This window comes from Hyla sarda, chromosome 2, assembly GCF_029499605.1.
Source record: "Hyla sarda isolate aHylSar1 chromosome 2, aHylSar1.hap1, whole genome shotgun sequence".
NCBI lineage: Eukaryota > Metazoa > Chordata > Amphibia > Anura > Hylidae > Hyla > Hyla sarda.
This window is the reverse complement of record NC_079190.1, coordinates 102604001-102620118: the sequence shown is the minus strand read 5'-3', so window position 1 is coordinate 102620118 and position 16118 is coordinate 102604001. Positions and strand designations below refer to the sequence as shown.

Genomic DNA, 16118 nt, shown 5'->3' with positions numbered 1-16118 from the left:
TATGGCCATGTAAAAATCACATCAACACCTGGATGTTAAGATTCCAAGCAGAACACTGGCTTTCTTTTTTCATAGTGCATCTTGGTGCCATCTCTTCTCAAGGCAAGTGATGCATGCGCACCTGGCTGTCTATTTGATTTAAAATAAAGCATGATTCATCAGACTATGCCATCTTTTTACATTGCTTAATGGTCTTGTTCTAATGCTCACATGCCTGATGGTGGACTTCAATAGTGGTCCGGAAACCGCATTTGCACTCTGGTCTGTAGCTACATAACCCAGGCCAGCCTTTACTCCAGACATTTATCAATTCTTAAACACCCATAGTTATGTTGCCAATTCACTAGGTGTCCTTCCAAACCACTTTTGGTAGGTACTAACGACTAATCATCTAATTATCTAGCCTTCATAATTTGGGCCTTGTGAAAATGGCATAGACCCTGCCCATATTTCCTGGTTCAAGAACCGACCACATGCTGCCTAATATATTTCAATTCTGGACAGATGTCATTCTAACAAGTTAGAAGTAAAGCTACAAGTAAAGATTCGCCTTCACATGAGTGGCTTTTATGTTTTAGTTGATCAGTAAATGCTAAGGTGAGGTTTGTAGTCTGTGGCTTAGCAGCTATAGAGTAAATTTTAAATCATATGAAATCATTAGTAAAAGTAAACCTACCCTTTCAAATGGGGTACAATGCTTATTATAACAGCCCAAAAGTGAATTTAGTTTAGTATGGCATAACATACTTGTTGGGCAGATTTATTACTACAAATGAAACATAATTCTCGTGTTATTTTCACCAAAAAACTGGCTTAGACACTTTTCCCAGTGTTTAACAAAAGGGGTATAGCCCCGACAAAAGGGACATGACGTTTGTAAAAGAAACATGGCTTAAGATACAACACTAGCAGCCACAAATGATACAGCACAGTTTAAGCCAACTAATAGATGTTCCTAACTTGACATTTTAAGAATGCAAAAAATTTACACTGTCTAAGAACTTTAATTTTCACAGTTTTATAAAATTTCAGCCTATACATTTTGGCCATATGAACATATGTTGTTGCTGTGAGCATCCAGATTTCTTCAGTGTAAGACATACTAGACTAATATTCTACTTTGAGTAACAACATGCAGCACTGCTATTGGTACCAAGTATCGCTGATATATAAACATTTCCCTCAATTTTACTTACTGGAGGTCCGGGCAGACCCTGAAGACCAGTGAATCCTCTATGTCCCTTCTGTCCTCTCTCTCCAGCTTCACCAGCCTCACCCTTGTCACCACGTGGACCTTGAGGACCCTAAAATACAGAACAGTGTTACCAAATCATCAATAAAAGTATATGGGTCCCTCTGTAATTTGATGATTTAGTTTTTACTCCTAAAGCATATGCTTATTGTAGTAATCAAGTACCAATTCACTAAGTTTAGCTAAAAAAAATTTTGCTGTTGAAAATATAATTATATTTATATTAAGTGGAAATGCCGCCAACAGCTCTGCTATTTAAGCTAAAAATGTCAGCCATTTTATTTATTTATTCATTGCTGCGGAACTTATAATACATGTAATTTCCAACTTTAAGAACTGCAAATAACTTTACTTACAGGTAGACCACGAGCTCCAGCTGGACCAGATGGACCCAAAGGACCTTGAGGGCCCTATAAATGAAAACATATATATACATATTGTTAAAAGGTATTTTAGTGACAACATCCTATGTGGAGAAAGAATAAAACTAATGGACATAACTATGGATGCTTGTTGCTTACTTGCGATAAACTTTGCAAACTAATGGGAGGCCTAAGGTAGCAGAAATTAGTTCGTAGAAGTATAATTGTACATCTTTTTTGCAAGATCTAAGAGTTGGATAATGGGCCATTATGATGATACTAGTTGCCATTACTAAGTTAAGGTCATGGGCATGACTATGTACAGTATAAGACAAAGGTGGACTAACTGAATTGTTAGTCTAAAATACGCTTTCAAGTACCATATAGATCATGCAATCTTTAAGTTATTTATATCCATACTGTCTCTTACTTCCCTATATGTGTGTATGAGTAGTATTCTTTATTATACATCACATATTTTACCTTCTCATGATCTGATAAGCATAGGATATGTCATTTTTAGAAAGAAAACCAATACCAGTTTTGCCACTTGAAACCAATACTTACAGATTCACCTCTGTCTCCTTGTTTTCCAGTTGGGCCAACAGGGCCAGAAGAACCAGGGGCACCAGGAGCACCAGGAGCACCAACAGGGCCAGTCTCACCACGGTCACCCTATGGGAATGAAGAAAACGGTTTGGAATGATTAAAGATTCTGAACATTATATTCATTTAAGTGATGTGATGAATATGATTAATCTGTAGTAATATCTACTGGGTATACTTATATAACATGAAAAACTGTTAAAATCTAAATTTGAATTATTATTAATTTTATCATCATTATGATAAATCCAGCATGTCCATGAGCCCATGCTGGAATTCCCGATAGCTCTGAGCAAATAATCTCACATGATACATACGCCACTATGTAATAATCCTAAAGACATCTCAATCTTACCTTCACACCAGTAGAACCATCACGACCAGGAGGGCCATCAGATCCAGGGTTACCCTAAAAAAAAAATTTAGTTTTTAGTTCAGTGTTATATCAGGTTTATGATTTTCCATATTAACATGTTACTATTTTTAAATATAAAACGTATAACTACTTAGTCTAGATTACCAGATATTTATATTATATAAGTATTGTAGGCAGATAAAATGAAGAGATGCATGTATGCTCCTGTGGTCTGTTACCATGGATACTCCCCATTATGTATGTAGAATTGGTGGCCCGAGAGGGTAAGCATGCCACTCCTTAGCATCATGTAAAAATAGTGATTCTTAACCAGTAAAGATACTAACCAAATGATCTGTTATGTGGTTAACCCCCTCAATGATGCAGCCAATTTTATTTTTTGCATGTTTGTTTTTCCTCCTTGAATTCTAAGAGCCATAACATTTTTATATTCATTGACAGAGCCATAAGATAAAAAAATTCTGGTATGATGTGACCAATAGACTAAAATTATGGCATTTGCAGTTTTTGTTTGTTTATGGGATTAACTGTGTTGGATCAATAATGTTATATTTTAAAAGCTCAGGCATTTCTGCATGCAGTCTTGGACTTGTATAATCAATCATTCTATTGCTTATAAAGATTAACTCAACAATCTACTAGTGCAGCCTGCATATGACAGGCTTTAATAGTAGATTTGTCATGGCATCCACAAAGGCCTTAATAAAGGTCTTAAGATGCCATGACAACCATTGAGCTCCCTGCAATAGCACTTTGGGGTGGTCAATTCTCCTCTGAACATCACACAGGTGTGTCTTATAATTGTCTATATTTAATTGTCAGCATTGAGGGTTTCATCTAGACAACAGACGACAGCCACCAGGTATGGAGAGCCCTCAACTCCCGAGCTCTCGCCATACCTACTTAATGCCTCCATGACGTAAATGTACATCATGGAGCATTAAGGGTAGCAGATTTGCTTGTAGATAATGCTAGATTTTGCAAGATTTCTATGTGGTTAACACCACTTTAATTAATTATTATTGTGTCAGTAGATCTGGAAATGGTACTGTATGTAGTATCAAAATCATGTTCATACTTCACGTCCAGGCTCTCCAGCAGGGCCAGTCAAACCAGGGGGACCAACAGGGCCAGGGGGTCCACGGTCACCAGAACCTCCTGGGCTTCCTTGTTTTCCAGGCTCACCCTAAAAAACATTTGATAAACTATGTTAGATCATTTAGAATACAGTATAGGCAAATACAAGCATAGACAGTGAACATACTGCTTAACATTGGTAACTGCTTACAAAATTGCTATTTTATGTTAGGTCAAAGCTTTCCATATCTTTGTCAAATTAATATTCTAGCATGTTCCATGAATCTATCAAGGTCTAAAAAACCATCAAAATTCCTGCTGTGCATCTTCATCTGGATGTTAGTATGCCAATAATTTGAGTGCTGACTTTATCAGTTTAGACTGGGAATGTGTTTTAGATCACTGTGCTTAGCCTGTTTCCAATGGCTGCATAAAAACTATAGAAGCTAGATAAATAATAATCTTAACAAAGACAACAGAAATACATTATTATACAAACAAGATGTGGGTTATTATTTTAAAACATGCAGGTAAATGAAGAATATTTAATGCAATTTCAAGCAAATAATATGGAATAGAAATATTATGGCCTAACTGAAAACAATGGCAATGTTGGGGAGTAGTTAAGGCAACATGTTTTATCTGTTTGTATGCTTCTATTAGTTTTTTTTTTATCTCTGTTTAAACTAATACATTTGTGGCATTCACTTCTATGCTATAGAAGGAGCCCTTGTGTACACAAACATATATATATATATATATATATATATATATATATATATATATATATATATATATAAGGTTTAAAGGAGATGTCCGGTACGGACTATTCCTATTCCATCCTGCCCGTGCAGCAAAAAAGAGAAAACAAACTTTCACTTATCTTCCTACATAGCTCTGCAACAGCTGATCGGTCGGCCAGGCTGTCTACTTCCTACTTCCCTTAGCCCGGACGTCACACGGCGCTTCAGCCTATCACTGGCCGCAGCGATATCCCGCCTCAGCTGGTGATAGGCTGAAGCGCTGTGTGACATCCCGGGCTAAGGGAAGTAGGAAATAGACAGCCCGGCTGACCGATCAGCTGTTGCGGGGCTCCAGGGGGAACGTAGGAAGGTAAGTGAAAGTTTGATCCAAACTAGAGAGGAAAAGAGGGAGGTAGGAGACGGCACTAGTGCTTCTATCTTCAGTAGACTGCAGGTATATTAAAATATCAAAGCGAATGGATATAATACATATTTCTTGGATCTGCGAGTGGGAGGGAACTATGATGTCCGGAGGTGCTCTACGTAACAAGAAAATGTAGAAACCATAAAACCATAAAAAGATTAATATAGTACGGAGCACTCACTCTGTGACTTTCCTGCAGGGGTAGGCGGATGGTTGGTGTTCCCAGTCCCGATCTTCCATAGCGGGGAGGCGGCAGGTGTAATTAGGGGAGCCTCACGCCCACTGGCGCTTCGTCAGGCCGTCACGGCCGCCTCCCCGCTATGGAAGATCGGGACTGAGAACACCAACCAGCCGCCTACCCCCGCAGGAAAGTCACAGAGTGAGTGCTCCGTACTATATTATATATTGTTTTCTCTTTTTTTGCAGCCCAGACAGGATGGAATAGTAATAATCCGTACCGGACATCTCCTTTAAGGGAAAAGGCTTTCTAAACCATATTAGAGAATATTCACACAGGGAATGTACACTGCAGACTTTCCTCAGTTGGTTTGTGGGTGGAAAATCTACAGCATAGGACCAACTATATTATACTATAGAATGCAGAATTTTTAAAGTGTACCTGTCAGATCCCTCAAAAAAAAAAACTTATGTCATGTACATGTAATTCTTATGTATCTATCACCAATATTTCACAAAAAAATTGCATATTACAACTGCTCAGTGTCTTTTCAATTGTCTCAAAGGGAGGGGGCGTGCCCTTCTCTTGCCTTCAATGTGATGACTCCTCCCCCTCCCTCACTCTGACTCACTGCTCTTGGAGGAGCATGGCAGCTCTGCTCTGTAACCCTTTCCTCTCTGGTTTTATGCTGTACACACACATAATGATAACTGGAGATTGCCTGTACTATACCACCAAAGACAATATGGTGAGTGTATAACTCACATCTTCCTATGTCAGTCATATGTGTTATCCTTAGGCAGTCCTGTAATGCTGGGACTAGTTGGAGGTACAGTGTTTGGATAACTCTTTTTTTACAGCAGTGTGGCGTTCAGCTGTGTACCCACAGCTTTTGCCAAACTACAACTCCCAGCATGCCCAGATATCCTTTGACTGTCCAGGCATGATTGCAGTTGTAGTTTTGCAACAGCTGGAGGCACATGTTTGGTAAAACTCTGTGTTACAGCAGTGTTGCTGCAGGCTGTATTCCTCCTGAAGCCTTGTCAATTAGCAATCTCGTGTCCATAACCCTTGGACACGCTCATGCTGCTGTGGGACTCCTCAGTGTCCCAGGAGGCATGGGATCCCCTAGTGGTGGGATTTCCGAAAGCAGTTTTCTTTAATAAAAGTTTTAGTAGTAGTTTAGAAGTATATTAGAAAACCTATAGTTTTGCCAAGATGTACAACATATAAAAAGTTTTTATATCTGACTGTGCCCATATAATACTGTCTTAAATGTGAACAGTTTAAAACTAAATAAATAATATGTTCCACATTTATCACAGTGGCTCATACTTTATGATAAATTTGGCACATCTATAGACACTTCTGTTAACTTTATGCTACTCCTTGGTTTGCTAATTTTAGACTAATTATTTTTTGCCAAAATGATGCCATAATGTGCCACATTTCCAGCAATACCTCTATTCACAAGACTATGCCTATTATCAAACTCACGTCCTATTGTTGAGTAAGACACAAAGTGTCTAAAACAATTTTAAAAATGTGGCCAACGGTATGTACACTTGACTTCTAAAACATTTTGTAAATCTACCCCAGCATTATATACTGTATGGTAAAAAAGGCACTACTGGAAAGTAAGGAAAGCTGTGTTACTCGTAATAGCCACATATTGCAGCATTTGCACTATGTAAAATGTATACTTACAGAGGGTCCAGGAAGGCCAGGGAAACCTCTCTCACCACGCTGACCAGGTAAACCAACAATACCACGCTGTCCAGCCAAACCTTGGGGACCAGGAGGACCATCAGGACCCTAAAAAATAGAAGAATGTTTAAAGTTAGATTTTCTTTTGTAAAATATTTTATCAGCTCACTAACATTAGTATTGGCCAATGATGCCCATGATTCATTTGGTTTATCCCCATAAGAGCACAGAGACAGAAACTAACAAAAAAAAATTTTGATCCTTAAGTTTAGATAAGACCACTAATAGGTTAAGTTCCTGGGATCATTATTGGTAGGACTAATAACCGTAGACAGAAATAACTTAGAATAGAATTCACCCTAAATAAATTAGGTATCTGAACATTAATCGGATAAGTCTTTTAAGACATACAGTCAAATATACAGTATTGTAAATAGGTTTATCGCCAAAAATATGTGTGTATATACTCACAGAAGGACCATCTTCACCAGGTTCTCCCTTCTCACCAGCAGGACCAGCAGGACCCTGAAGACCTGGGTCACCAGCACGACCAGCAGGACCACCATCACCGCGAGCACCCTTGGGTCCATCTTTTCCAGAAGCTCCAGGTGGACCAGGGGGACCAGGGTTTCCCTATAAAAAACATATGTAGCTGTTAGAAGACAATTCTTTGCACTTCAGATCCATTAGTAACAGGTTTACACTAAGGTACGGTATATCTATATACAATTCAATAAAAGGTGTAAGAGTAAATGCAATACATTCTGTAGGAATATACAGTATAAGTCATATGATATTAATGTGCACATAATTTATGACATGTAAATGAAGCCAAAATTCTTACATTGGGACCAGGGGGGCCAACTCTGCCTGCAGCACCTGGGAATCCAGTAGCACCCTAAAAAGAAGAAGTTATGTTAATTAAAATCACACCTAGTCTATATATAATTAAAAGAAGACTCTACAATGTTTCACAAGTTTAGATATCACCAGTCATTAATATATTTGCAGCATCTCTATCATATCTATCCCCTTGTGAGATTTACATCATTTTGTAACTATGGTAATCTGAGCTACCTCTAGCTTCTTCTTTTCCATAATTACAACAAAAGGCTAATGGAAATATGGCCCATTGAATTGCATATTATTGGAATATCACATTATTGAAAAGAAAAAAAAACAAAGAAGATCTGAATTAGAAGTTAAAACCAATGAATAAGATTAATTACTATAATCTGCCGTTAATGGTTTATTTGTCATTTATTTCCTTATTTTCTTATAGAGGTGCCACATACAGTATTTGTCTTGGGCTACTGTTATTGTTGTTCAAAAACCTACTGTACAGTGCCCCTATTGGCCAGGATTTTATCTGCAGCATAAGGTATATGTGTATGTATATATATATATATGTATATATATATATATATGTATATATGTATAATATATACACACACACTAGTTCTTCTCATTGCCCGTTGCAAAGTCCCTAGTGGTGTGGCTAGGTGGAGTCATCTTAAGGCTTCTTCAATTGTGATCTTGTGGTGGAACCCCATGCCTTACCTCCCCTGCAGTACCAAGATTTAGGGCTATACACTAAAGTGATGTAAAAATGAATGTTCCCTGGAGTTACAACCTAATATAGTCTTCAGAGATATTAAATATACTTACAGCTGGACCTTGGGCACCACGAGTTCCTTTAGGACCAGTAACACCAGTTGGACCCTAGAATGACAGGAACATTGGCCACATTACAATGTTGATTTTTGTTGGTTCTCTCTATCTTCTATCCAGTATGTTTCAATATGGACAAACATGTATAAATATAAAGCCTATTCTATTATATAATATTTATTAACTTTGTATAACTTGTAGTAACTGAACACATACATTTAATTTGTTAAAACATCTTTGTTAATGCTATAACAGTAAAATGTAATCAGATGTAAACAATATGTCCTTGGTATGTGTAGCTTGTATTTATTATTACTTTCCCTTTTTTATTTATTTTTTCATATTTTAAAAGTAATGAATTTTCAAAGTAAAGGACAAACCTGTGGACCGGGAGCACCAGATGAACCTTGTGGACCAGGAGCACCAGCATCACCCTTCTGACCAGATTCTCCCTGCTCACCCTTGATACCAGGTTGACCATCAGCACCCTACAACAGAAAGGAGAAAGCATCTCAGGACATATGCTATAAAGACAAAGGAAGTATGGAATTAACTAACCATTACAAATATGAATACAATAAGTGGATATCCAAGAAGGTGGCATGCTAAATGTCTAACCAAGCTATTCAATGCTATTACGGTAGTTAGGTAACTGTTCTACATAAATAATGCATTTCCACCCTTGTGTATATATACTGATGGTTACTGCTTTCCTACATATGGATACATAGTTATAAGTTTTGCTGGTGAAAGGAGAAAATTACATGGAAGTTGTTCATCCATCACCAGCACATGACGTACATTACCTACATTAGCCCAGTAAGAGAGCGAAAGAAGGAGTAAAGTGTTTCATATTACTGCTTACTGAAGCAGGGACAGTCCTGTCCTGCTGTGCCCACCCCTTCTAGTAACCCTGAAAAAAAGCCATCGGTAAGATGTATGTTTGTGTGTCATGATGTATGTATGTGTGGGGGCACATGTATATGTATTTGAATGCATGTGTTACAGTGTTTATATGTGAGAGTGAATATCTAAATGTGTGTGCATGTGTATCGCAGTGTGTATATTTGTCTACATATGAATGTTGTAAATGTATGTACAATATATATGTTTGTGTATCTATGTGTGTATAATGTATGGGTCCATGTTTATAGCCATCAACTGTCCCCTTTACAAAATCCTGCATATGCCCCTAGGAAGTAGAATCCATAGATAATATTGATTTGATGTCTCCCAACTATTCTCCATGGTTTAGAAATTGCAAGTGATAAAAGAACTTGTTAATTATTCTGCAAAATATATAAAATATTTAATATAAAATTTATTTTTTAGTATTATACTTACAGGTGGACCAGCAAAACCAGCAGGACCAGGAGGACCAGTCTCACCACGATCACCCTACAGAAGAGAAAGGTATAATATAAGCCTTTTGGCTGATAATACAAATACATAACTTGAAGTTAAATAATAATCATTTCCATGATATTCTTCTGAACCCAAAACTAATCTCTAGATATAGCCAAGAGAAGTGCGTTGCAGCTCAGCCCATCTCCTTGCAGTAGACGACTCCATAGAGCCCATTTCCTGCAAAGATGGACTGAGCACTGAGCCAGGGAGTAAAGGGTGCTTCTCCTACAGATTGGTGTGGGTCTCAGCACTGAGACCCCTGACCGATGAAAACCTTTGATGTCTGCATGACTTATAAAAAACCTTTCTAAATGGCAGTAATACTTTAATATGCCATCTAGATTTTCTTACTAATCAGACTGTCAAGAGCCAGATATTGCAAAATATTCTTTTTTTTAATTGTACATTTTTTTATTATAAATGTTTTGTATATTATATGTTTTACAGCAGCCACATGGACCATAGGAAACAGTAGGTAGGAGGGAACTCAGTGACTTCAATTGAAGATTGTTCCAGGCATGCTTCATGACCTGTACAGAGGTCATTGTGCAAGGGGAGCTTTGCCCATCACCTTGTGGGAATGGGGATTCTATATATAGATGTCACCTGTCATTGTAATCCTGTCTCAGATAATAAAGAGGTGAATGCTAAAAAGTGATCACTACAGAACAGGAAGTGTCAGCTTAGTGGCCAGAATGAAATTTGCAATATTTCAGGATAATTTTGTAAGATACAAAAAAAAAAAAAAAACTTTAAAAATATGTTTCACATAAAACTTGATTTAAACAACAGTTAACTTTCTGATTACACAATATATTTAAGTAAATGCATAGAAGAAGCCACCATAATGCTTATGATGAACCATTCTGTGCAAAATATACTTACAGGTGCACCACGTGCGCCACCAATGCCAGCTTGGCCTGGAGGACCTGATTCTCCCTAAAAGATAAGAAACAACAATTTCCACAGTCAGTCTACTACAAAAATAACCATGAATGCAAATAACTGATTTTGTAGAGTTTTTTGTTTTCAGTTTTTCTTGCCTTGATATTTGATATGATGAACACACATAGTTCTGTTACATAGAAGAGCTATATATTTAAAACTAGGCCTAGACTAAGTTAGTTTTGTGAACGCTTCTTCTGTGATAATGTATATATGCTATATGTTAATTATTAAATAGGAAGATGTTGTCAATGTGACTTTTATTTGAAATACGTTAGAAGGGTTTGCAATACAAGTTCTTTCTGAAAATATAGAATATAGTTTACTGTTTTAAAGTATATTATTAGAGAGGCTGCCATTGCCTAGTTTGGAAAACTCATTTTAAATATATTACTATGGAATCCCATTTACAATTCTCATCTTTTGCCCTGGGAGACACAGAACATCTGTGTATTAGTCTCTGTTCACTGTTGCATTGTAGTTTCCATTATACATGCAAACTACAAACAGTGCCAGATCCATTGCACAATAGACACTAGCAGTGACCAATGAACCACATTTACATATATTATGCTCTGTTAGGTCCAGCAACAGCGACAATTATTTTGAAAGGAAGACTATCACAAGTGTGAACACAGCCTTACATTTGGTTTGATTGGTGACCATACTATCACGGTATTAGTGCTACTGGGGAATTGAACTCTTGGTCCTGATTTGTCCCACAGATTACAGCTGATTGGTGTGGGTATTAGTAATGGGACTAGTAAAGTGATTTGAAGAATGCCTTTTTACTTGTGTGGCCTATATAATAAGGTTGAGTTATTGGTGGAACTGTGTAAAGTGGCATATGTGCAGATAAAATTAACATACCTTCTCTCCATTAGGACCGCTAGGACCAGGTGGACCAATGGGACCAGTCAAACCCTGCAAAAAAGCACAATTCAAGTTATTCAAGTGTAAAGTCCTAGGACTTCTTACTAATGCTGCATCCTGCTACAATTTATTTTCAACTTCATTCCAACATAAAGATCTATACTTAATTAACAGTATCACTACTTGACACTTGATAATGAGATAACAGGCCACAACTACTCATGCAAAAATTTTAGTTGTGCTCTAAAGTAGTGGTAGAAAACTATTCCACGCAAAACTCTTTTGTACCGTATGCTCTTCAGACATACTACACTTACTACACATGAACTTACTAGACATGCAACTCTACATTACATTGTTCTCAAGATTTTCTAAGAATCTGACCATTTGACATGATCCTGATTTTGTCCCATTGCACTTTACACTATTTACAGCTAAGAAAATACTGGTTTTGGTGTTTGTACATACTCTAGAACCATCTTTTCCGGGAGCGCCTTCTGGACCCTTCTCACCAGTGTCACCCTATTTAAAAAGAAAACATAATAATTGCAGAATATTGTTGCAATACGTGTTAAGTGTGTTGCAATGCCTTAAGTGTGCTCATATAAAATAAGATAATCAGTGTTAGGTCTAGCAAGTAAATGCTAGAATGAACCAATTTATTCTTGAAGAATTTAACCACATGCATACCACAAAAAAGCTGAAATAGTGGCCTTATTTGATACAATTGGCTCTATAATTATATACTGTATAAAAAAAATATTGTTTGATGACTAAGCAGGTTCAAAATTCTATTCAACCAATTGCAAAATCACACATTTTATTTCAAAATTACATGTTGGCTAGATATAATCTATTTAAGCTATATTAAACAAAAAGTTGTCACTTACTCTGTCACCTTTAGCTCCAGGAATACCAGAAGTTCCTCTTTCACCAGGCATACCTTGAAGACCAGGTGGACCTTGAGCACCATTTGGACCAGATGGACCAGTAGCACCCTACAAGGTACATATACATGGCACATAACCAAATAGCTCAAATATTTCAAGTAGAACATATCTACTGCCATCTAGAAGTAGTTTATATAGAATTATATGTTACCTTAGGACCATCAGTACCAGGAGTACCAGGCAGACCACGGGGACCTTGAAGACCTTGAGGACCTGAGGAACCACGTTCTCCGGGGAAACCACGTTCACCCTACAACAAATTGGTAGAAACAGTTAATTGGTTTAAGATAATTTTAAAATACATATGAAATAATATCTATGGTGTGTTATATATTTTATCAGTAAGCTTAGTTTTACACCATGTAAATGTGCACCAAAATGTTGCTGCTTATAAGTTAGCCCCCCTTTTTTTGGGGCAAAGATGCTCCCACTTTCCATTAAGCCACACCTCTTCATCAAGCAAGTGTCTAAAACCCATTGAAAATGTAGTGTAACCCATGTAGGCCACATTTTTGGTGCAAGCAGTTATATACATCTCCCCCATAATCTAAAGAAAGAAAAGATTTTGTGTCATTACTTACTCTTGGACCAACAAGACCTGGGGCACCACCTTCTCCGGGAACACCCTAAAAAGAGAGAAACAAAAGGATGAGATTTTTGTAAAAGTACAGTACGCAGAGAACAGTGATAGTAAACATACAGGGAAGATGAATAAATCGGTGAAAAAGTTTAACATCCCTACATTATTGCTGAGCAAAACTACATTGTTCTGAATCTTAAGACTGTTTTGGTCAACACTCACAACACACATTGTGACTATATTTTATGTAAGATTCTATATCCTATTGGCTCAGACACAACATTTCCATTTTTCTATATCAGTTATCTTTGATGATAATACAAATCAGTTACATTTTATAGATGGCCTAGAATCTCATTTTACTCATGCATGTAAACTGTTGGCAAAACTTTTATGAGGGTCAGTCATCTCAACCTTATAAGAAGATGATTATCCTCATGAATAAGACATAAGAGCATCATATAACATGTAAATATGGTGAAAACTAGACTCAAAGGGGTTTTCCAGTCCCAAGATATTGATGGCATATTCTCAGGATAGTCATTGTTATCATGATTGGAGAGGTGCTGATACTCAGTGCTCCTGTCTAATAGATGTGTCCCCAAGCCACGGCTCAAGGATATACACACAGAAAGGAGCTGGCGGCTTAGGCAAACAGCTGATCTGCAGGGATAATTTTGATGAATATTGTAAGAATATTGTACTTGCTGATGTCTCACTTTGATATTATGTTTATATGTGCAACATTGTATGCATGACCCTAAATAAACCTTAATGCAAAAAGAACATTACATAACTTTTAATATTGTTGGTCAGAATCGACCAAGAGAACTTAAGGCTACATGATAATTTGATGCTTTATGACTTGGTTCTTATAAAAACCAGAAGTCAAACGCTTATTTAACATGGTCCATATTGGAAAAGTTGTAGAAGTTTAACATTTGTCTTTATGACTTTCAAGTTGTTGCTTTGGATTTTGCTTATACTATAATGTCAACAGTTTGGAACTATAAAAGGCTTCCTAAAGAGATATAAAATAAAAACCTGTTTTCAGAAATACACATTTTACTCACCTGGTCACCTGGTTTGCCACCCTCACCAGGAGGACCTGGGGGACCTGGAAGACCCTGGTAAATAGAAAAAAAAGCAAACGTATAATTAAACATTGCATTACAAAATAATGTCTACTAGAGAATATACACTGATATCAGAGCCTGGAGTCGCCAGAATATATGCGCTGTCATACCTGGAAGCCAGATGGACCAGGAGGACCTTGTTCACCTCTCTCACCAGCAGGCCCCTGCAATTAAAAAAACAATATCATTAGTATCATGGCAACAATACTGCAGTCAAAATACAGTATGCAGCTACTGAGTTTCTTCTCTTTAGTTTGTGGGCCATAGTACCCAATGTTCATAATAACATTAACTACTACATTGATTTCAAATACTTGAAATAATCTGGTCATAGACCAAAAAACTCTAAATTAATTTTTACTGTAGGTAGAAGTTCCTCTGTCAATTTACCTGAAATCTGTCTGAATGTTACTGGACATATATTATTCCATCCTCCATATTGGTCCCAGTATTTAAAATTTGTTAATTCAACCTTCGTGTCTTATGAATTCAGCATATGATGTGCAGTTATAAGATTAATAAACAAAAATGGTAATCCCCAGCTCTTATAAGACTACTGCAAAGTGGCCATATGAAGTGGATTTAACCAGAGTCTAGTGATGCCATACAGTCATATGTCTGTTGGTCTAGTGTTTCTCAATGTTCCTAAACCCTCAAAGCTATGATCAATCGATCAATCATGCTCTCTATAAGACTATAGCACGTGTACAGGGGAGTATCCCCCAGAATCATAGTATTTACCCCTTGGGAATACCTATCATGGAATGAGAATTTAGGGTCTAGAACAAGTTTTTTTTTTTTTTTTTGTAATATTAAACAACATTAAAAATTTTTACTCCCTATGATGTAGCATTTATGCACCTGAGATGAGATGTCCTATGTGCTTATTTTTGTTTTTATTTTCAGCCATGTTGCCTTTCTACGATTCATGCATTGTTTACATGTCATATCTTGAAAACCTTAATAAAAACATACTGTTATAAAATGTTTTACTTACAGCTGGACCATTTGGACCTTGAGCACCAGTTTCACCATCTTTTCCAGGAAGACCCTAAAACAAAGAAATTTTTTCTTATTAGTCTTAATAGTGATCAAAATTAAAATATACCTGGTAAAACTACATTCAGTTTGCATTGTACAATAATGTCGTATTGATATATTAGGCTACATCCAAATAGGAGATTGTTTGAAGTATTTACATATGTCATGATATTAAAGATACATGATTCAATTAAAATTCATGGCTATGTTTAATGTTGCTTTTACTAGTAAATTTACTAAAATCATTTATCTGATAATTGAACATTCTCTGTAACTTTATATTAAGTCCTCTACTTACATACTTAAATATTCAACTAATTATCATATAGAATACAAGTTAAATTGCTTACTCTCAGACCAGGAGCGCCAACCAATCCTTTTTCACCAGACTTGCCAGGTTCACCCTATATTAAATGTAAATTAATGTAAATTAATGTACATTATTAAAACAAGTCAACATATTTCTTATAAACATACATTGGGTGACTAAGTATAGTTCTTATATGCATATATTAAGTATAGTTCTAGTAAGTGGATGATATATATAGCATAGACATATTAAGATAAATATGTTTGAAGAATATATAGTATTGTGAGTTGCTAACATATATGTGAGCTGTAAACAGTTGATCATATTAATTACATTGTTCTGCTCCAGTGTCCAGTGTATCCAAGGCCATATATGCAGCTCGTATTGCGCTAGGCACTTGGACTGAAAGCGCCCCAATAGGGTGATTCCACTTGCATTACATTTTTTTCTCGCAAATCTGTCACAAATACCCAGCAACAA

At 36.7% G+C, this 16118-nt stretch overlaps 1 protein-coding gene across 2 annotated transcripts in view; it reads right to left on the bottom strand.

Annotated features, from left to right (window-relative positions):
- The window catches only part of COL2A1 (collagen type II alpha 1 chain), a 55289-nt gene that overhangs the window by 4534 nt on the left and 34637 nt on the right, over positions 1-16118 (bottom strand). For both annotated transcript variants that reach the window (XM_056562740.1, XM_056562739.1), the window contains 21 exons: positions 15679-15732; positions 15285-15338; positions 14398-14451; positions 14225-14278; positions 13153-13197; positions 12723-12821; positions 12512-12619; positions 12090-12143; positions 11619-11672; positions 10689-10742; positions 9741-9794; positions 8777-8884; positions 8394-8447; positions 7570-7623; positions 7197-7358; positions 6726-6833; positions 3675-3782; positions 2576-2629; positions 2182-2289; positions 1609-1662; positions 1197-1304 (listed from right to left, as the gene is read on the bottom strand). In XM_056562740.1, the coding sequence (XP_056418715.1) occupies positions 1197-1304; positions 1609-1662; positions 2182-2289; positions 2576-2629; positions 3675-3782; positions 6726-6833; positions 7197-7358; positions 7570-7623; positions 8394-8447; positions 8777-8884; positions 9741-9794; positions 10689-10742; positions 11619-11672; positions 12090-12143; positions 12512-12619; positions 12723-12821; positions 13153-13197; positions 14225-14278; positions 14398-14451; positions 15285-15338; positions 15679-15732 (1602 nt within the window). The remainder of the gene's footprint in view (positions 1-1196; positions 1305-1608; positions 1663-2181; positions 2290-2575; positions 2630-3674; positions 3783-6725; positions 6834-7196; positions 7359-7569; positions 7624-8393; positions 8448-8776; positions 8885-9740; positions 9795-10688; positions 10743-11618; positions 11673-12089; positions 12144-12511; positions 12620-12722; positions 12822-13152; positions 13198-14224; positions 14279-14397; positions 14452-15284; positions 15339-15678; positions 15733-16118) is intronic.